Source organism: Parasteatoda tepidariorum, chromosome 6 (assembly GCF_982258835.1).
Source record: "Parasteatoda tepidariorum strain Cologne lab strain chromosome 6, Ptep-v5.0, whole genome shotgun sequence".
In the NCBI taxonomy this organism is placed as follows: domain Eukaryota; kingdom Metazoa; phylum Arthropoda; class Arachnida; order Araneae; family Theridiidae; genus Parasteatoda; species Parasteatoda tepidariorum.
In genome coordinates, this window is record NC_141760.1 from 96,149,520 (window position 1) to 96,170,862 (window position 21,343).

The following is a 21,343-nucleotide window of genomic DNA, read 5'->3' on the forward strand; positions in this document are numbered from 1 at the left end:
AATCAGACGTTAAAAACCATTCTGTAGAGAACCATCATCAAATGAAAAAAAAAATATTTACAAGCAAATTTTTTATTGTAAAAATCATTGCACTTACCTGATTTATAATTCCCGGAGAATTCCAAAATGATAAGTTCCTTGTTTGAAACCTTTATTCTCAAATAATAGATACATAGTTTATCCCTTCATTACTTTTAGATAACATACTACACAGCAAAATTTTATAATTGATATAAATTTGAATATGTAACTAAAACAGAATAGCTGAATTCTAGTTGAACTTATTCTTTCAAAACTAAATCCCGCAGTGGACTGATCATTAAGACACAGTTCCCAGCAGATCACCGAAGTCAAGCATCACTGGCTGCGGTCAGTGTGCGGGTGGGTGACCACTTGGATCAGCCTGCGTAGGGACCGAGGGTGTGCGGTATTGGTCCTCGTTAAACTGTTCTACCGTAAAGTGCTCGACTTCGCTTGCAGGTCGTCGGGCTACCGAAGCGGGGGTGCCATCCCCTCTGCAGAGGATCAAAATTGTGATGGCATGTCTTCGGATCATCCTCAGGGATATTTCCCAGACCGTCGCCAATAGCCCATTGTGCAGCTCTAGTGCAACGTAAATGAACAAGAAGAAGAACTTTCAAAACTAAAAAATACTTACCAAGAAAACGATTAAAATTAATTAAGAATCAGCACAAATGGCACTATTTCAAGTAATTTGGATAATTTTTTATTGTTGTTTTCCGAATTATATGGATACAGAAATATATACTATTCTATAACGAAGAAGAATATGCTATAACTATTACAATTCTGTATGTTCTGAATTCATATTTATTTACTGGAATGACGAAAGCAATGTTGACTTCACTTTAATTCGTAATGAATTGAAGACAGAAGAAATGCATTTTATCTTAATACACACATCTGTAACAGTATCCGAAATCGGAAGTCATCAGTTGTAAGTTTGTTGATAATAATAATTAAAAATTATTGAGAAATTTTTCTTCAAATGTTTGGCGTGTTCTGTTCCTGAAAGATTTACTAATATTCTGGAGATTTTTTTCAAGTTCTTCGGCCTTTTCCTTAGCGAAATTTTGTTTCTTATTTGCTGCTAAAAAATGGCGTCTGATTCTGTCGAGGATTTTGATGGAACTAAATGAAAACGTGTTAAATTAATGTCTGATATTTGCAGGCTCCCGCTAGACGGCGTACTCGAGCGTTGCTATCGCGAATTGTTTTTCCATAAATATTTTTTTAGGTTGATTTGATACGCATATAATTTAATAGGATAGTATTTTTTATTTTCAAATTTAGTGGATAACAATTGTTAAAAATGAGTGAAAACAATCCCACGGACAATGCGACGGATTTAAGGTTATGTCAAGGTACGTCTCTTGTGAATATCAATTGATTGTTAGGTTTTCTCTTTTGAAATTACATTATGACGCATTCACATGCATTATTGATACAAATACATTTTCCAAGGCGAGGCGATGAGGCAACCACAAGCACTGGTTGAAGAGGTCCACGAGGAAAAAATGCACAATATTACCGTGATTACAGAGCACGGAAGCGAGCGGAGCAGGAAAAAGAGTCGTTGAATAGAACTAGTGATCCTTCTACGACTGCTGATTCTTCTACAATTAACGTCGCAGGTTACGAAGTTTAACTTCTTCCGCGCGGAGGGACTCCACGCACTACTTTTTTTTTTATTACTGTAATTGTCCATTGGCGATCGAAATGAGCTACAGTTAGCGTAAAGCAGAACTGTCTACTTTGACAACACTTCGCATGCTTTCACCATCACCGTGTGGAAAGTCATCTGTCTCGAATTTCAAATAGATTGAAAACTTGTAAGTTAGGAAACTATAAGGAACTGAAAACCACATTAAACATAAATCTAAAAGAAAACTTCATGGAAGTTTTAAAATTTTTTTTGACAAGTAAATAAGAAAAATATTAAGATAGGGGAAAATATCGTATTACATTCTTATACAATCAAGAAGAAAAAAGGGAGGAGGATCAGAAACATGGAATCAGTCTTCTCCTCAGATGTCGTATTCGAGCATGGCGGTTGCGAATACGTAAGCCATATGCAGTGAGAACGGCTACTTTGCAAACCGATCTCATTTTCGGATTTCTTTTTTTCCTGATGTGTTTGATCTCGATAAACCTTGAAATACAGAGAAATACGCAGCCAGAAACGCTCTCATCGACAAGTTCCGCCCGATGTTCACGCCGGTGTAAATTGTTTGTAAATAAAGATAAAACAAAAAGTGTAATATAGAAATATAACTGTCTAATCATGAGCTTCGTCTCTCGCTTAAAAAATCTGACAAATAAATTGTTTACTAAACATCTCTTTGTAACGAATACAACTCTAGGCGTTTTCTTTTTTGGTGTGGCAGATGTTGTACAGCAGAATATTGAAATGAAATTATATGAGGGAAAACCTTATGAAGCGAAAAGAACAGGTGACTATTAGTTAACACCTCATGTAGTTAAACGAAACATTTGACAAATTTTTAAATGTGATTATGAAAGTTATTTAAAAATATGTAGTTAGCAATTTTTTATTATTTTAAAAACTGAAAAAATTTAGATTTTTTTTAGTTTCTAATTGTTTAAAAAATATTTTTTTTAAAAGCGTTTAAAAAATTTTTGAATGATGAAAGAAATTTATCTGTTTCGTCATTTAAGTTCTTTTCTTTTTACTATTTTTTTAAGAAACTGATGCCTGCACCAATTTCTAATTTTTATTATTATATTAAAGGAATCGAACTGTAGATATTTTATAGGCCAGTCATACGTTTACGGGTCTAGGAAATGAATTCATAGCAGGAAGGGACATTTTGTTTTGGATGATAATCATGCTACGCGTAATAAAAAGATTTGAAGATTTCCGTATTGGTACTTACAACAAAAAAGTCACAAAATTCTGGCAGCAACTGACAGTAGCACGCAAAAGCAAAAAAATGAAGGAAAAAAAACACACACATAAAATGAGAGGAATTTGAAGGGTATTACTTGTAACTACTGTGAGCAAACTTCAAAATATTATCATTATTTTTTTAAATCTCTGTAAATACCAATTTCCACTGGCACTAATGTTGTAATATCCTCACATTAGCTTATGCACAAAAGAGGATACCGTCCAATTTTTTATTATTTACTTATGAAAGCAGCTTGCCCGGAGGTGACTGTTTATGTTAACTGAAAAGAAACCAAGGCACTAAATTAAATCATCCGGCTATCTAATTGGAAGTAACTGGAAGAAAAGTATATAGTAGCTTATGTGAGGATGATTATAAATTCTACCTCTTGTGTTTTATTTGTTCTTTCTGTCTTTTATTAGTTTTTTTGTGCTATTGCCCATTTGTCACTGCAGCATGATGAGTATTTTTGTTTAGTGTCCAATATAAAACTCTTCCATTTGTTTTATTTATTAAAAATTACTAATATGTAAAAAATTTGAAGAGCTCTTTCACTCAAATTTTGAAGCATTTCATGTACAGTATATATGTAGGATTTTCTGTAAACAATGCATCTATTGTTATGCAATATATCATTTTTTTTACAAGAGGGCCAGGAGAACAAATTATTTAGCCTTTTTAGTGCTGCAAAGAATTTAGTTTTTACGTCAATTAACAATAATTTAATTATTTGTGGGAGAGAAATAACAATTTGTCTTACAAACCTACACCATATCAGTGTCTACTCTACCTTGTGCTGATCTTTGTGTTTATAAATGAACTTTATGGATTCAAACCACAATTTGACATGTTCTGCTCTACGCAAAAAAAAACCTTTACTGTGGACAATTTCTTTAACCAAATTATTGGGGATATTTCTGTAGCTCCAACTACAATCGCCAAGGTGCCAAATAGATTTTAAACTTGCAAATTTAAAAAACAACAACATGTAGATGTTTGCCCGGGGGTGGTTACGAGTTACACCTTTTGAGTTGGTCCCTTTTTGTGATGTTTTTTTAAAGTTTATCACGGGCCACTGCCCGCAAGTTTCCAGTACTTGGCGATTATTCTGCCACAGATCACGATACGGAAATCTCCCCAAATTGTTTGTAGTTTGAGATGTTGGAAGAAAACTCTGATCATTGGATTTTTCTTACATGTTGGAGGGAACAAAAATTTTATTAAAAATTAAATTAATGGAGAAGGTTTATTCATAGAAAGTGTGAATAATTTGTTTTAGGTATTCCTTTTCTTTGTTTATCCTAAAAAACAGCTTCATTTGCCTTGAAATTTTTTTTTAACTGAAATAAAATTATAAAATTTAATTTTGTCGTTAGATTATATTTTTTTTAGCTATCTTTTTTTTTATGAGTTAATTATTATTTTTTATCCTTAAGCAGGGGTGGAAATTCAGAAAATTTAACACAGGACCAGTAACTGAAACACATTACTAGTTTGAACACCTTTTATTGGCATTTCATTTTATTGGTACACATTTTTATTGGCATTAAAACATCATTTTTACTATTATAAAAAACAAATCCTTTTTTCGACCTAGGAGGCATTTTACTAAAAGATGATTGTATAAAAATATTTTGAAATAATGACAAAAACAACTAGCTGAACTCAAGCATCATTGGGAGCAGCAGGGTGGCCACTCAGTCTGGAAACCGGGAAAACCGGGAATTCTCAGGGAATTATGAAATACCACTGGAAAACCGGGAATTCTCAGGGAATTTCACGTCGATTCTGGAAAATAATTTTGTTGCGCGTCGCCGTTTTTTTCTTCCCATTCCGTTATGTTTAGTTTTTCGGAGCGAAACGCATCTGCTTCATCGCGGTCAAGCATCACTTGATTATCCTCCAATGAACGCTTCGTGTCCCCGCGAAAAAGCGGAAATCCGATTTTTTTTCTCCCAATTTTGAAAATTTCCGACTATGTTCCAAAAACTAAAATTTTTGGGAAGTCCTATTGGAGAAACCCAAGCCGCCCGAACGATAGTCGGATTACTGCGACTTCCGCTATAGAGTGGAAAGGAGTCTAATCGTTTCGTTTCGACCGCCGATATTTTATTTATTTTTTTTTGTCTGACTGATTTTTGGACTTTTAAATATTAGGAATTGCACCGGAATCTGCTAAAATCGCGATTTTTAATCAGACGATTTTAATATCAATCATCGATTTTCGTATTTAACTGATTTAAAACTTATGTGTTGCAATTTTTTTACGCGACTTAAAAATCGTACTAGCAATTCCTATTCACTCAATTTAAAAATCCAAATCGCGATTTGTATTTAAGTGTTTTTGATACCCAATATCGCGATTTGTATTCTCGTGAGCTTAAAATCCAACATAGCGATTCGTATTCACGCATTTTTAAATCCAATTTTGCGATTCGTTATCACGCAGTTGTTATATCAGATATCGTTTTTCGTATTTGTACGCTATTTAAAAATTACTCACTGCGATTCGTATTCACGTGATTTAAAAATTATGCATCGTGATTCTTATTTACGCGATTTAAAAATTCATTATCGCAATTTGTATTTTCGTGTTTTTAAAATCCAACAGCTCGATTCATATTCACGCGATTTTAAAATCCAACCGAACGATTCATAATCACGCGATTTTAAAATCCAATATCGTGATTTGTATTCACGCGATTTTAAAATCCAATATCGTTATTTGTATTTTCGTGTTTTTAAAATCCGAAATCGTGATTCATATTCACGCGATTTTAAAATCCAAAATCGCGATTCATATTCACGCGATTTCAAAATCTAATATCGTGATTTGTATTCACGCGATTTTAAAATCCAATATCGTGATTTGTATTTTTGTGTTTTTAAAATCCAACTGCACGATTCATATTCACGCGATTTTAAAATCCAACCGCACGATTCATAATCACGCGATTTTAAAATCCAATATCGTGATTTGTATTCACGCGATTTTGAAATCTAATATCGTTTTTTGTATTTTCGTGTTTTTAAAATCCAAAATCGCGATTCACATTCACGCGATTTTAAAGTCCAATATCGCGATTCATATTCACGCGATTTTAAAATCCGAAATCGCGATTCATATTCACACGATTTTAAAATCCAATATCGCGATTCATATTCACGTGATTTTGAAATCCAAAATCGTGATTCATATTCATGCGATTTTAAAATCCAATATCAAGATTCTTGAAAGAAGTAGAGGTAAGTTTTCTCTTGAATTAGTTACTATAAAGATGTGATATATTTTTCATTGGTAAGTAATTTAATAGTCGTGCCTTCCTATAATTGCTTAATTTTTTTTAATATGTTAGTGGTCAAAATTTTAAAATTATATTTAAGAAAAATTTAAAGTTAGCTGTCTAAATGCTTCTGCCACTTTAAATATTGAATAAAAATCTCCCAGCATAATTAAAGGTTGCTTTTATAAATCTCAGTATCATATAGAGCAGTGGTGCGCAAACTAGGGGTCGCGACCCCTGTGGGGGTCGCCAGAAGTTTTTTGGGGGTCGCCAAATTTTTATGAAATGCATTATCCCTGCATGCTGCATACCATACAGTGTACATATAAAGAGTGAAGCGCTGTCACTCCCTGTTTAATTGCAATTTCATGCTGTCCACTCTTTCTGATGGTGCTGCAGCATTAACAGGTTCGAATAAAGGGCTCAGAGGCTTAATTCAGAAGGTGGCGCCTCATATGGTATTTAATCACTGTATGATTCATCGGCAAGCTCTTGTTGCAAAAGATATGGATGAAGAGTTGCACAACGTATTACAAGACGCTGTTAGTTCAATTAACTACATTAAATGCAACAGCCACAACAGCCGTCTCTTTCAATACTTTGCAATGAGATGGGCTCAACGTATGAGAGATTTACTGTTACACACCGAAGTCAGATGGCTGTCACGTGGGAAAATACTACGACGGATATTTGATTTAAGAAATGAAGTGTACACGTTTTTAATCGAAAAGAAACATAGATTGGAAAGTTATTATTTAAATGAAGTTTGACTAGGGAAGCTGAGCTATTTAGTTGATATTTTCGAAAAACTTAACGACTTAAATTTGAGCTTGCAGGGTGAGAATTCAACTATCATAACTGCAGCCAGTAAAATTCAACCTTTTAAGAATAAGCTTAGTCTCTGGCAAACTGAACTGAATAAAAACAACACCATGTTCCCTTGCTTTAACGATTTTATCAAGGAAAATAATATAGATATATTTACATTTAAAAACATCATTTCCAATCACATTGGAAAGTTAAAGAAAAAATTTTCGAGAAGATTCGAGGATTTTCCTGAAAATCTTGGTTGGATTCGTGATCCATTTTCCTTTGACATATGCAGTTCAACTCTTCAAATTAGTGAGAACTACTGAGTCGAAATCAATTTAAGACTCAGCCTTGACAAAAATTTCGGCTATCCGTGGAAAAACAATATCCCATTTTATGCAAGAATGCCATCAGAGTGTTAATACAATTTGCATCAATGTATTTATGTGAAACTGGATTTAGCAAACTAGTTTCAATAAAAACTAAATACCGCTCGTGTTTAAACCCTGAAGATGATATGCGAATTGCAATTAGCAACATACATCCAAACATCGATGAGATAATTAGAAACTTGCAGCCACATACATCTCATTAAAGGGCAATTTACTGATTTTTGTGTTATACAAAAAGTATTTTCTTAAAATTATAAATAAAATTAATATGAGTCAAATATGATGATCTTTTTATTCGATGAAACGAAATAAATGCGCGAAATATACATCTTATTTGTGAACATTTATCTCTAGGGGTCGCCAAAAATTTTCTCTCGACTAAAAGGGTCGCAGTCGAAAAAAGTTTGCGCACCACTGATATAGAGCACTCCCCCCCCTCCTCCCAGTGACCTGCGTTGTAAAAGTTCAGATTTTTTTATTTTTGTCCACTTTCATGCCTGATTATAGGGAGCAATTACAAAAAACCATAGTTAGCTGTGATTATTTAGTTATGGGCTTCGATGAAGGTCTAAATAAAATCGCTTTGAAACAACAAATGGACGTAAGTGTTCGACTTTGGAATAAAGATACAAATAAAGTTCAGACACGATATTTGACATCAGTATTTCTTGATCATTCAACAGCAATGGATTTGTTGGATAATTTCAAAGAAGCCCTTACCCAATTTTCCATCAATAAAAATAAAATAATTCAAATATCTATGGATGAACCTAATGTCAACCATACATTTCTTAATGATCTTAAAAAAGAACTTGAGGAAATGCCGCAAGATCCTTTGCTGTTAGATATAGGTAGCTGTGGACTGCATACAATCCATTGTGGGTTTAAACATGTAATAAATTCTACAGGGTGGAATGTAGTGAACTTTTTACGGGCGCTATACTACATTTTTAAAGACGTACCATCACATAGAGCTGATTTCATATATTTCACTGGATGTGAAAAATTTCCGAAGAAATTTTGTGCAATCCGATGGGTTCAAAATGTAGAAGTTGCTGAGAGGGCATTAGAAACGTTGCCTCATATTTTCAAATTTGTAAAAGCAGCAAAGAAGGAGAGAAAAATCTATGTTGGCTCAAAAAAGTTCAGTGTACTCTCGGAGTGTATCAAGGACAGTTTCTTTGCTGCAAAATTGGCATTTTTCCAGTCATTAGCTGCTTTTATTGAAACATTTCTCACAGAATTTCAGATCGATGCTCCATTAGCTCCTTTACTTTTCTCTAATTTAACATAAATTTTAAGATCTCTTCTTGATAAATTTGTAAATCCCGATATTTTAGTGGAGAACTCTTCAAAATTAGGAAAAATAGATTTGTCATTGGCAGATAATATGCTTCCAATCAACGAAGTTGCTCTCAGTTTTGCAGTTAAGGATGAAATTAGGAAAATAAAAGATTCTTCACCTTCTGAAGAATTTTCATTTAGAAAAGAATGTGCAATTGCTTATAAAAAGTTCTGTGAAAAGATTTTAGAAAGATCACCTTTTAAATTCTAGTTAACAAGGGGGCTATCTTGTCTTGATCCTGGTGTAATTTTAAATACAGCAATTGCTGAAAAACGGCTTTCATCTTGTCTTTCAATGTTGGTATCTAGCAATTGAATATCAGGTATCAAGACTGACTGTGTGAAAGATAGTTACAAAACGTTCATTCGGAATCCTTTAGTTAAGAAAGAAATGGAGCAATTTGAGAAGAGGGAAAAACGACTGGATAATGTTTTCTTCTCTCTATTTGAAGTTTGCAATGCACTAGAAAATTTACGTTCCTTTGTTAAGTTTCTCCTCATAATGTCACACGAAGTGCTTTTATAGAAAGGGTCTTTTCTATTAATTCAGATTGTTTAATAAAAAATGAACATGAAGATAGTTTAGTTGCTCTAAGGCAAATTCATGATGGTGTTATGGATGCTGGTGATGTTAACAATATAACTGTGATGAAATCCATGATAAACTACGGAAAACAGTCTCACCCACGTTATATTGAAGTATTAGAAAAAAGGAAGGAGGCAGCAGAAGAAAAAACGAAAGTTATATTAGAAAAGAGGCAAAATGAAAAATTAAAAAGAGAATTGCATGCTAAAAAACAAAAATTAACGACTGAATTTTATTTAGAAACTTCTTTAATTGATGAACAATTAAAAGCTATAAGAAATAAATATTTAAAAGCTTTCAATTACTCACTTGTTGAGCTATTTATACTGTATAATTTGATTTACTCCACTTTTTAAAACATCTCAAACTTAAGTGTCAAAGAATATATTAATATATATATAGGTAGTATATTTTTTATATTTACATTTAAAATAAGTTTCGCAGATAATATAAATGAACAACATTATATGACTAAATATTTTTGGCTTTTCATTTATTGATAATTTATTTCACAAGTAATTTTGATCTCAATTCTAAATTTTTAGTTTGATGGAGTTGATCAATTTGTGTAATAATCTATTTATATAACAACTTTTTATTTTATACAAAATAAAGTTTCTAAAATTCCTTGAAATGTAGATTTTTATTTTTGTAATTTTTATAAACTATTATTAATTTTTAAGTTTATTTTTATGGTTGAGTATACAGCAGTTATTTTTTTTATATGTAAATTTTATGGCTGCTATTTCAATAATCTATATTTTTAGCAGAAATATGTGTATTAATATATATTTTTTGGTGCTAGAAATGCCTAACTTTTTACACCTGTTTTATCAGAGAACATTTACACTTTTTTCTCATTTTAATGTGTCATCAAATCTTGTAAATGTGTATCCACATTTGTAAAAGAAATTTATACAACACATTTTAAAAGCAACACAGCTGTATATATATATATATATATATATATATAGTATATATTTTTTTATTTACTGTATATTGTTGTATAGCTAATAAATTTATGAAGTCTCGTTAATGTTGCGTTGTGGTATCTGGAATTTCAGAAATTTACTCTGGAAAGTCTGGAAAACTCAGGGAATTTTTTTTGATCTGGAGAGTGGCCACCCTGAGCAGTCAGTATTTGGGAGGGTGACCATCTCAAAACTTTGCTAACTGATGTAAATTTATTCTTAATAATATTACGTAATATCTCTATCTAATAACAATAAATTAATGAGATATAAAAATTGTTAAATTATGAGTTGGTTACAATGCTGTTAGCTAATTATATCAAGCAAAAGCAAATAATATATTTTAAAAAAGAAGTCAAAATAAATATTCACATAAAGTTTTTAAACTTTTAAAAAAAAGTTTATGAAGTGAATTTAAATTAGAAATTACAATACAGCGAATATGTCATAAGTCTGATGAAATGTGCTGTTTTGTTGCAAAAACACAGACTAAAATGTGAAACCTGAAATCAAATAACAAAACAGCATATAATCTCTTTGCATCAATTGCTAATCAGGGAATTACTGATAATTATTGTATGTTGGTCTGAGTCAATTTTTTGTGGTCTCAAACCAACCTAATTTCAAGTCCTGCTTTGAGCTAAATTAGTAGGCCAATGTGTTTAAAACTCCTGACTCATTTTTTGGTCCTAGTCTAGCCCTAACTTGATAGATAGTACCATCAAGTCAGGGATTGGGATTCAGGGATCAGTAATTTGGATAAATGTGGATTGGAGTTTTAGGACTCTAAATAATAGGACAGCAAAAAACTTTTATTAATATTTTGTTTTTGTTTCAGCCAATTTATTGTTATCTGGCAGTATTATTGGTGTTGCTGGTCATCACTGGTATTCCTTCCTGGACAGAAGATTTCCTGGAACAGCTTATAAACAAGTTGCAAAAAAGTTGCTTTCAGAAATGGTTATAGGACCACCAGTATTTCTAGCTTTTTTTCTCTTAGTAGGATTTTTTGATGGAAAACCTGTAAAAACTAGTATGGCAGAATTCAAGAAAAACATTTTACTTATATTAGCTGTAAGCATATCTTATTGTAGTTGACTATCTCAATCTGATAATAATTTGTATTTTAGTATTTAAAGATGTTTTGGATTTGTTATTATTATTATTATGCTAGAAATAGTTATTTTAGTTGTCACCTTCGACTCTTCATTTTTATCCCTTTAATTGATTTGTGTTGTATTTTAAGCTAACTTTTTTTTTATTTTTAAGAAGAAGAAATGTATTATTTTAATTATTCTTAACTTTAATTTAAAGAATTTTTTTCATATTTTTGTTTCAGTTATCGCATGTTTCTTTCTTGGCTTCAACATTTGCAATATTATTCATATTGAATAAATGATAAAATCTGTTATAAGGATAAAAGAAATCAACTTTCTATTTTTTTTCCAAATGTTATCTTACTTACATGACAACAAAAATTAATTAACTGGATAAGAATGAAAGGTAACAGATAAAATTATCGCTCATATATTTGTTAACTGACCGCGTCGCGAAATGGTGGCTCAGTTTCGACTATATACCGGACATGACTGCCTAGCCATGCACCTGTTTCGTTTAGGGCTGGCACCCGATCCCTATTGTTCTCTGTGCATGAGCCAAGCTGTTTTGGTTGGCGGCCACATTCTGCGCTGCAGGGCCCTCTGCGGGACGTCGTCTACCGAGCGATATTGGAAAGCAAGAGCGCTCCTGAGGAAATGACTTTTTACTTTCTTGTTTTGTTCCTGTGTTTTTACCTTTTAACATGTCAATTCACCTCTGCCATTTGAAATAAATAAATAAATAAATGTTTGTTAACTAGCTAAACCAAACCAAATTTTTCAAAATGGCAGATAAAACTGGAAATAATCTTGTTTTTGTTTGAAAACAGATAACCAATTATTGAATTGTCTCTCATTGGTTTTTAGAGTTTAAACAATTTTTTGTGTTGCCCAAGAAGTCATTGTAATACTCTTGAAAAATACAATCTATTTTGCCTGAAAAGAAGCTATTGAAAATGGACAATACTTTATCACCTACATTATATGCCTAGTAGTTTAGGAGAAGAAAAATCTGTGAACACGTAACATATTTATGCTTTTTATTTCAAATGTTTGATTTTAAAAATAAAACAATTACAAAATTTCAATATGATTCTTGAATAAGACATTTCTTTTTGTGAGTCATATTTGCTTTTCTTACTATCTTTATATCTTTCTGCCTAATAAATGTGTGTGTGTGGGGGGGGAGGGTAGATTCTTTGCTTACTGCGGATAGGTTACGATTCGATTTCCCGTATTAAAAATTGAGTGTGTGATAATATTTTAGTTTCTCAGACCCTGTCTTCGGCGTTTTTAAATTCATCATGATGTAGTGTCAACAGAGTGTTGAATGGTTAAAGAGACATTAAAATTATTCTATGTGTTTTATTTATTATTGTTGTTTTTTTTAAATTATAATTTTATTTTATTTTTTGTTCTTACTGGAACTTATTTTGATTTTAGGCTGACTGGGCAGTTTATGCACCTCTTCAAGCAATTAACTTCTTGTATCTTCACCCAAAGTACAGATTTTTATATGTATGCGGACTATCCTTTATGTATGACATATTTTTGTCATATATATTGCACAAAGTAAGTTAATTGAAAGTTAATCATTTGATATTTTGTAAATACATTATATTGCATATAAAGGAACTTTCAGTAACTAAATACTTTTTTAATGTGTTATTATCATTATGTACTCTTTGAATATCATATGAGTGTCATGTTTTGTTATAAAGGGAATTGAATAGTTAAAAAAATCAGTAATATGGTATTTTTTAATTTTTTTTTAAAATTTGTGTAAATTGTGATTTTTTTTAATTTGTGATTTTTGAATGAATTAAAATTTACTAATTGTAAGAAAAACTGAATATTCACAATGAGAGGAATGTGTAATTTAAGTATGGATTTAAGTAATACTTTTTAGTTCTATTTTTACAATAATTAGTGCTATATATAGTTTATATATAGTCTATATAAAATATATATATAGTTGTTAGTCTGCATCTCTGAATATTTAATATTTTCTTCAAATCTGGTGTTAATGTTAATATCTTTAAACATTTAGTTAAATATATCTTTATAAAACATATGAAAAAATGAAACAATTACATGTTATGTATTGATTGATATATTGATTGATTGATGAAATGCATTTGATAAAATATGTATATGATAAAAAATCAGTAAATAATATTAATTAATCAGTTGTTGAGGGAAAAAAATTACGTTCTCTTTGCACACATAATGTAAATTTAGAAATAATATTAAGGTTATATATTGCTTTAAAGCAATTTCTAGTTAAGTTTGATTTGTTTTATATGCATTTCCATACTTTCTAATTCACCAGATAAAAGGGAATAAGAAACAACAACATAGAAATAGGAAAAGTTTGGAATTATAATTTTTTATTAAAAACTTCTTAATATTTTTAAGCTATAAGAATTTAAAAAGAAAAATTATTTATTTAATTTTTTTTCTAGTATGTCAGTGGCAGTTTTAATCTAAAAAATATTAGTTTTTAGAAACGAAAAGTACACCCCAAAACCAAGTTTCGTCAAACTAGATTTGAAACTGTAACAGTTTATTTTGTGAGTAAGTCACAATATAAAAGAATCCATTTTCACCAGGCAAGTTAAAACTGGCCCTAAGTGAAAAATTTTTTGTTCCAATTTAGTTTTGAATTGCAACAATTTGTTGTTTAAATAAACATGCTTATTATATACTTTTTCTAATCAAAATCTTTGATGAGTTGCTTAAACACATTAAATTTTAGCTATTTAAAATAAACATTCTTTGTTTCTGCATCTTCTGTCTAATATATACAAGTATATTTAATTATAATGATCTCATTTCATTGGAGATTTTAGCAATGCTAAAAGCAGCAGGGAATTTGAGAACAATGCTTGTTTAGGTTTTGCTGAACTGAGGAAAATGATGCTATCGCTTTCTTGTCTAAACTTTAAAGCATTTCTGGTTATAATGTAACAGTGGGCAGAAATGCAACTTTGCTTATGCTAACGTAAGCATTTCTTAAAAGTGGCAACTTGGGGTGTTGTTGCAACAGGTAATGGCCGATATTAGTTGAATTTGTAATGAAGAATGGTAGGCATTTAAAAGACATCGTTTTTGCAAAAGAAGGATTTTTTTAAAATTTTCGGTTTGATAACTAAATGCTTTTATGTTTGCTCTTCTGTATTTAATGTAATTAAAACTAATCATTCAAAATTGCCACCTTCAAGAACCCTCAGGGGTCCCGCTCTAGAGGTAGACCACCTAATCGATGGCTCAACGACCTCAAAGTCCTAAAACTTAAGAACTGGAGGGGAGTTGCCATGGACAGAGGGAGCTGGAGAAGGCGTGCTGTTGAGGCAGCCAAGGCCTGCAAAGGGCTGTTGCGCTCCTGAAGAGGAAGAAGAAAACTAATCATTCACTGTTGACAACACTTTTAAAATCACTTCATCTGCTGCGACATATTTTATAACAATGTTTTTAAGGTTTTATGAGATTGTCACCTAACATGGCACTTCCATCAGTTATTCAAAATTTGTAAATTAAATAGTTTTAATTTGTCCAAGAGAAGCCACCCTTTAATATTACTCCATAAATTTTTTTTTTTATTTCGGCTAATAGCACGAGATTTCTTATCTAAAATTAAATCATCACTAAAAGTAAAGTCAATGTTGACAAAGATGATCAAATGGATCCTAATTACATTTGATTAAATATTAGAGCTTGGTCATCTTCCTCAAGTCAAAATTGCTCATTCCTCAATTTTTGATTGAAAACTTTTAAACTTAGAAATTTTATGTTTAAGTTGATCGGAAGCTGAAAAATGATTTACAAGAGAAACGTTTATTGTACACAGATTAGGGGTTGCAAATTAAAAATAAAAAACCTTTCAAAATATAACAAGGTAAACTGAATCGATTAAAGCCTGATTTGTAGTTGAAGGAAGCATTGAGGACAGAGAAGAAAATTATTAAAAATAAAATTATTAGATCCAAGTTTCGTTGGGCATTTAAATTAGTTTTGCGTTCAGTCTTGTCTTATATGATTTATTAGATTTTGATTGCTTGATTGTTTCTTTCTTACTTTAACATTAATTTATGACTTCATATGTCTTAACTATTTAAAATTTTTTTTGGCTGGGTTCTTAAAATATACATAAAAGGTGGTCATTACATAGCACCATAATATTTTACCAAAATAATCAAAGTAAAATAATTTAACACTTACTACTTAAAAAATGATGCTATCAGATCCTTGGTTAAAACTTTTTATTGTATTTTTATTGATTGTATTGCTATCCTTGTACTACATTTTTGTTATCATATACAGTCAATTCGCTATAACTCGAATATTACTATAACTCTATTTTTTTATGAGGTCCCGACCCTTTTATCTTCAATTTCATGTTAATTATTCTCGATTACTCGAATTTTACTCCCTTTAACTCGATTTTTTTTGGATCTTTTAAAGCAGAAAAAAAAAACAACAACCTAGGAGCTGATATCTTGCCCCTTCCTTTGCAACACACACACAATGTCTTTCGCACTCTTTATGGAGAAGCTAAAGCTGTCCCTCTTGAAGTATGTGAACAATGGTTAAATGAAACGTTACCAAATTTACTTAAAGGATACAATTAAAAATAATGTTTTCAATATTGATGAAATGGGTTTATTTTTTAAATGTCTTCCAAATAAGACTAGGATGTTTAAGGATGAAAACTGCTCAGGGGGTAAAATGAGCAAGGAACGTTTGACTGTCCTAGTTGGAGGAAATGCGTCTGGGACAGAGAAATTGCCCTTAGCTGTTATCGGAAAATACCGAAATCTCCGATGTTTCAAGAATGTAAAAACGTATCCTTTGGATTACTAGTCTAACAAAAAGTTTTGGATGACATCAGTTTTATTTGGAGACTATGTAAGAAAATTGGATCGGAAATTCTTCGCTAAAGAAAGAAAAGTGATACTCTTTATGGATAAATGCACAGCGCATAGTGATCTACCGAATTTGAAAGCAGTAAACTTGCAGTTTCTCCCGCCAAACACAACAGCAAAGTTGCAGCCGATGGACCAGGGTATCATAAAGTGCTTCAAATAGTCTTATCGTAAATGGCTTGTCAGAAAAATGATCTTAAATATTGCAAGCATTTAGAAGATTTGTAATTAATAAATAAGCATTAATTAAATAATCCGACAATATTTTGAAAGTCCAAAACCGAAACTAACGGTAAGTCGAACTTCCCGTATGTCAAAGTTTTTCGTCAGTCCTATCAGATTCGAGTTATCGCGAATTCACTGTATAATTAATTCTCTTTCTGTTTATTATTATGAGGCATATTTTAAAATCGTAAAATCTTATTTAAAAAAAATTTTTTTTTTGTTTTTCACAGGATGAAAATAAAAAGTACAAAAAAGTGGAAGGTTGAAATATTTTACATCCCAAGAAGAAAAATTGTGATAAATATTTTATTTAACAAATATAATTAATAGTGGTGGAAAGTGGTTAGTATTGTTCTGTTTTGTCTAGAAAATTATTTCAAGATTATCATTATTTTTTTTTAAAAATGGTATCTATAGTTATTCTTCACAAAAAATACATATCATATTTCCTTTTAACTCAATATGTATCATCATCTTTCCTTTTAACTTTTTAATTTCTAAATGAGTATTTTTAGTTTAGTTTATTAGTTTGATGGTAATCGAGGAATTTCTTCAACATTGGACAAAAAAGTGAACATACAACTAACTTCTAATTACTGGATTTTTATATACTAGGACTCAATTTCAACAGTTTTAGGGCATAACTTTAACTTAAGTTATGTGATTTCATAACTTAAGTTATGAAATCACACACAATAACATACTTTCTCTGAATAAACATATCTTTTTCTGATGAATTTAAATTTCTGACTCTTAAAATATAGGAGGTAGCCACAATCTGGGAAATATGGTGAAAATAGTTTAGGTAGGAGATCAATAGAGGTTTGAGCCCATTAATGTATTTTACCAACTCAAAAAAGTTATACTTTTATTTCTTTTGATTGTTGATTGTTCTGTGTTCATTAGATTTTTTTTCAAATTTTGGCATTCGTCACTTAAAATTTTGTAAATTAAATTGGTGTAAACATTTGTGTGTATATATACTTTGCAATTTCAATTTTCGCTATATTTTTTTATTTTTTCATATTACAGTTGCATCCCCTATTTTGAGGGTCAAGAATCCAAATCTGTTCAAAAACATGTACGCTTCTTCAGAGAAAGAAAATTTTTGTGTTTGATTTTGTAATTTAAAATATAGCTGCTGTAATTAGTAGGCATATTTAAGGTTAGGCTCTCAAACCATTAAGATAATCCTACTAATTTAATCATTTCCTCAATTGCTATTTTGGTGTTTGCTTTTTTTCTTTGTCCATACTGGCATTCATATTATTATATGATGCATTTCTAAAATTCAATAAAACTTTTAGTTATATTATGCTGTAATTAAAAAAATTTTTTTTTTTTTGCAAGTCTTACTTTATATTGCTTTTTTTTAAAAATGATCATTATGTGAATGAGTATTTAAAATGTGTTTTGAGTGTGAGATAAAAAAAAAGAATGGTAAATGATTAAATATTTCATATTGGAATTAAGTAAAGTCTCTCTCTCTCTTTTTATTCACATATTTAGTTTGAATTGGGACCATGCAGAAGTTAGTAAAATTTTATGCTTTTTTTTATTTATTATGCAATTATAATTTATTACAACAGCAATTTTTAGTATTTTGTTGAGTAAAATTAATTCTATAACCAAAATATTTCAATTATATGAAACTTTTTAATAAAAATTCACTAAAACATTTCATAAAATTTTTTGAAATACTGAACTATTTTTTCTAATACTTATACTGCAAAAATTAAATAAAATAACTATGTTTTTATATGCATATATATAGGTTACAGATAAAGCAAGAATAAAAGGTAAACAAAAGCTAAATCAGTTAAAGTTAGGGTTTACCAATCCTAGTCTTCTAAATCTTAAAGAGTCTATCATGCTTCCACTTTTTAACTGGCCAAAAGTGGGTTTAACTATTTCTAGTTTATTGAAGTTTAAAGTTATGTCATACGTGAGGATAAATTATTTTATAATTGGGTAATACATAAATTATCGTTCCCCAATACAGCACAAATGATGTTAGTATTGACTGCATTAATATTTCTCTAAGGGTCATTGTCTAGAAAAACGTCTATTCTAGATATTGGCTGTGGGCTTTAACCTACTGCCATGCTTGAAAAACATTATTAGCTGGTTGAAGGGGAAAACATGGGAGGTTTTTTGAACTTTAACCTACTAGAATAAATATTCTCCAACTTAAAAAGGTTGAACCTTGGTTTATCTTTTATTCTTGCTTCTGTAACTATAGATTCTTGCTTCTGTAATTTACTATATTATCTGCACCTTACTATGCAGCTTGAATAAATTCATTGCACATTATAGTCATATTAAAAACTAATATTAAAAATTAAGGTAATTAATTAAATTGGAAAAATTCATTTTAAAATCTAGAGAGCAATTTTAAAATCTTTTCTTCATTATTAAATACATCATCATTGTACATTATTGTGTTTGCACAGTTTATATTTTTTTTAAAGAAATTCAACTAAGCAAATTTTTGTATTTTTCTTGACAAAAAAAAAGAAGAATTTTTTATTTTATATGCCCATCTAAATAAAAAAAAAATGTTTTTCTCATCATGAGGTGTATTCCAACAAATTTTAGATATGTAATACAAATTTTTTTCAAATTTATTTTCTTATTTGTTATCACAAAATTGGCAAATGATGCATGCAACTAAATAAAATAATGCGCAAAAAAAAAAAAAAAAATAAAAAAATCTCTGCAAAAATTTAACAATTTACTGTATGTTCTATATGTTGATAATTATTTTTCCTCTTTTATGCATTTACTAAAACTGTTTACATTTTTATAATTATCTTTAATTCTCTGGAAATATGCTATAAAATCGAACAACTTGTAAAAACTCCGTATAGACATGTGTATATATTTTATATTACGTTTCAAAGCTTTAAGTAATTTTTATTCTCTTTCTTTGTTTAACAGATTCTCATTAAAAATATTCTACTTATGTTATTTACAAATGTATGTAAATTATAAAATTTTTTTTCTAAGGTTATATTAATTTACTTTTCTTGGTAATTATTTGTATTGATAAAAAAAAAAAAAAGCTGAATAAATACATATTTTATAAATATTTTTCTTTCTTTCTTTTTTTATTTAATTTTATTTTAAAGGATGCTATTTAAATATAAATATGAGTATTTGTAAGTTTTTTGTTCTTTTTTTGTTTGTTTTTATATACAGGTGGCCCAACTTAATTGCATATTGGATAATAGAATAACTTGCCCATCTGAATAAAATTTAATAGAACCAAATTATTTTCTATGAAACTATTGTAGAATTTTCCTGTTTAAATGGTTATTTGTTGTTCCTAGTCCTCCCTTAATTGCATAAGGAAGCAGTACTAAAATAAAATTTTTTTTTTCACCAGCTAGAAAGGAATTTCCTTTTTTTGGTAAAAAGATAAGGACACAATAGGTTGTCACTTCAATAGGGACTCTTATAGACAGGGTTAGTCTTACGTCATCAACGACGTCACTAGCTCTCCTCGTTCCAAACAAAGTTTTGAACGGAGCAAACAATATGGCGTTTCTCATGTAGTTAAAAGTGGGTCAACTAAATCTTTGAATATATTAATATAGAGTCGAATTTAACCACTGACATGGCAAGAAAAAGTGTTGCATATATTAATATTACGTTAATATCTTTTTAGGATATTAATAGGAATAGCTTATTAATTGCAAATGATTATGAAAACTTTTTGTATATATGATTGAGAGAATTTGTATTTAATATTTACCATATAAATTGTATTTATAATCTGGAAATCGGAAATTTGTGAATTTTATTATTTGGAAAAAGTTATTTCTAATTTATATTTAATTTTTCTTAAAATATGTATATTATATTAAATCAATTTTTTTTATAATATTGCGACAACTTATTAATTGTAAATAATTATGAGAATTTTAAAACAAATTAAAAAGCTATGTAAGAAGCATGAATAAAGTCAGATAAATTAGTGAAAATTATAAAGCATTTTAGATACACGTTTTTAAAATAGCTCAAATTAATTGGTAAATTTACTAAAATGATAGGAAGTAAAAAAAAAAAAAATTATATAAACAAAAGAGTTGACAGGTCTTAAAACATATTTACAACCAAATTATGAAATAAATATGGATGACTTGAATGTTACGTTCACTGCAACAAATAGAATATTACTATGAAGGTAATTTAAAAAATTTTGATTTAGACTGTCAAATGCAAATTTTATTCTATAAAAAGTGATAACAGTAACATTTGCCAAAATAAAAGCTGTATAACTAAATATGCATACATACATTAAAGAATTAAGTTTCTAAATTGAAAAATTTTTTAAAAATTTGAATTATATTTATTTGAAATGCATGCGAAATTAATATTATTAAATAAGTAAAATTTAAACATCTATGTGAATACATAGATTAATAAATATGAATGATAAATAAAAGTTTATGTATGGGATAAGTATGTTTTAAAGAATTCTAAAAAAATTCATGTTGCACTTTCTTATCGAATAAAATAGGAATCTGAGATTTTAAGATAAATTCATATATAACACCTAAAAAAATTGTTCCTCTCACATTTTAAAATGAAAATTAGAAATTTAAAATTCTAAAATAATTTAGCTATTCTATATATTAAAATTCTGGAAACTAAACATAATATTGACCCTTTTAACATACCACTACACTGTACTATGATAACACTACACATTAATATAGCACTACACTACTAACGTTAAGAAATAATCTAATATGTATTATTATTAGATAA

General features: G+C 29.6%; 1 protein-coding gene across 2 annotated transcripts; it reads left to right on the top strand.

Moving 5' to 3' along the window:
• Window positions 1-2,195: 2,195 nt before the first annotated feature.
• Window positions 2,196-18,108, top strand: LOC107456801 (mpv17-like protein 2). 2 transcript variants are annotated; one of them, XR_015434793.1, is made up of 5 exons: window positions 2,196-2,474; window positions 11,159-11,394; window positions 12,861-12,989; window positions 16,798-16,909; window positions 17,600-18,108. XR_015434793.1 is itself a non-coding variant. In XM_087166205.1 (4 exons), the coding sequence occupies exons 1-4, from the start codon at window positions 2,306-2,308 to the stop codon at window positions 16,831-16,833; spliced, it is 570 nt and encodes a 189-aa protein (XP_087022331.1). In that variant the 5' UTR covers window positions 2,196-2,305; the 3' UTR covers window positions 16,834-18,108. The 2 variants fall into 2 exon arrangements, 1 of the variants encoding a protein (XP_087022331.1); XM_087166205.1 differs by having other exon boundaries at window positions 16,798-18,108.
• The last annotated feature ends 3,235 nt before the right edge of the window (window positions 18,109-21,343 follow it).

Bases quoted from the DNA above. Each gene is read 5' to 3' on its own strand.
- LOC107456801 (XM_087166205.1), top strand. From the start codon at position 2,306: ATGAGCTTCGTCTCTCGCTTAAAAAATCTGACAAATAAATTGTTTACT. The intron at 2,475-11,158 runs GTGACTATTAGT...TTTTTGTTTCAG, and splicing joins TTATGAAGCGAAAAGAACAG to CCAATTTATTGTTATCTGGC. The intron at 12,990-16,797 runs GTAAGTTAATTG...TGTTTTTCACAG, and splicing joins TGTCATATATATTGCACAAA to GATGAAAATAAAAAGTACAA.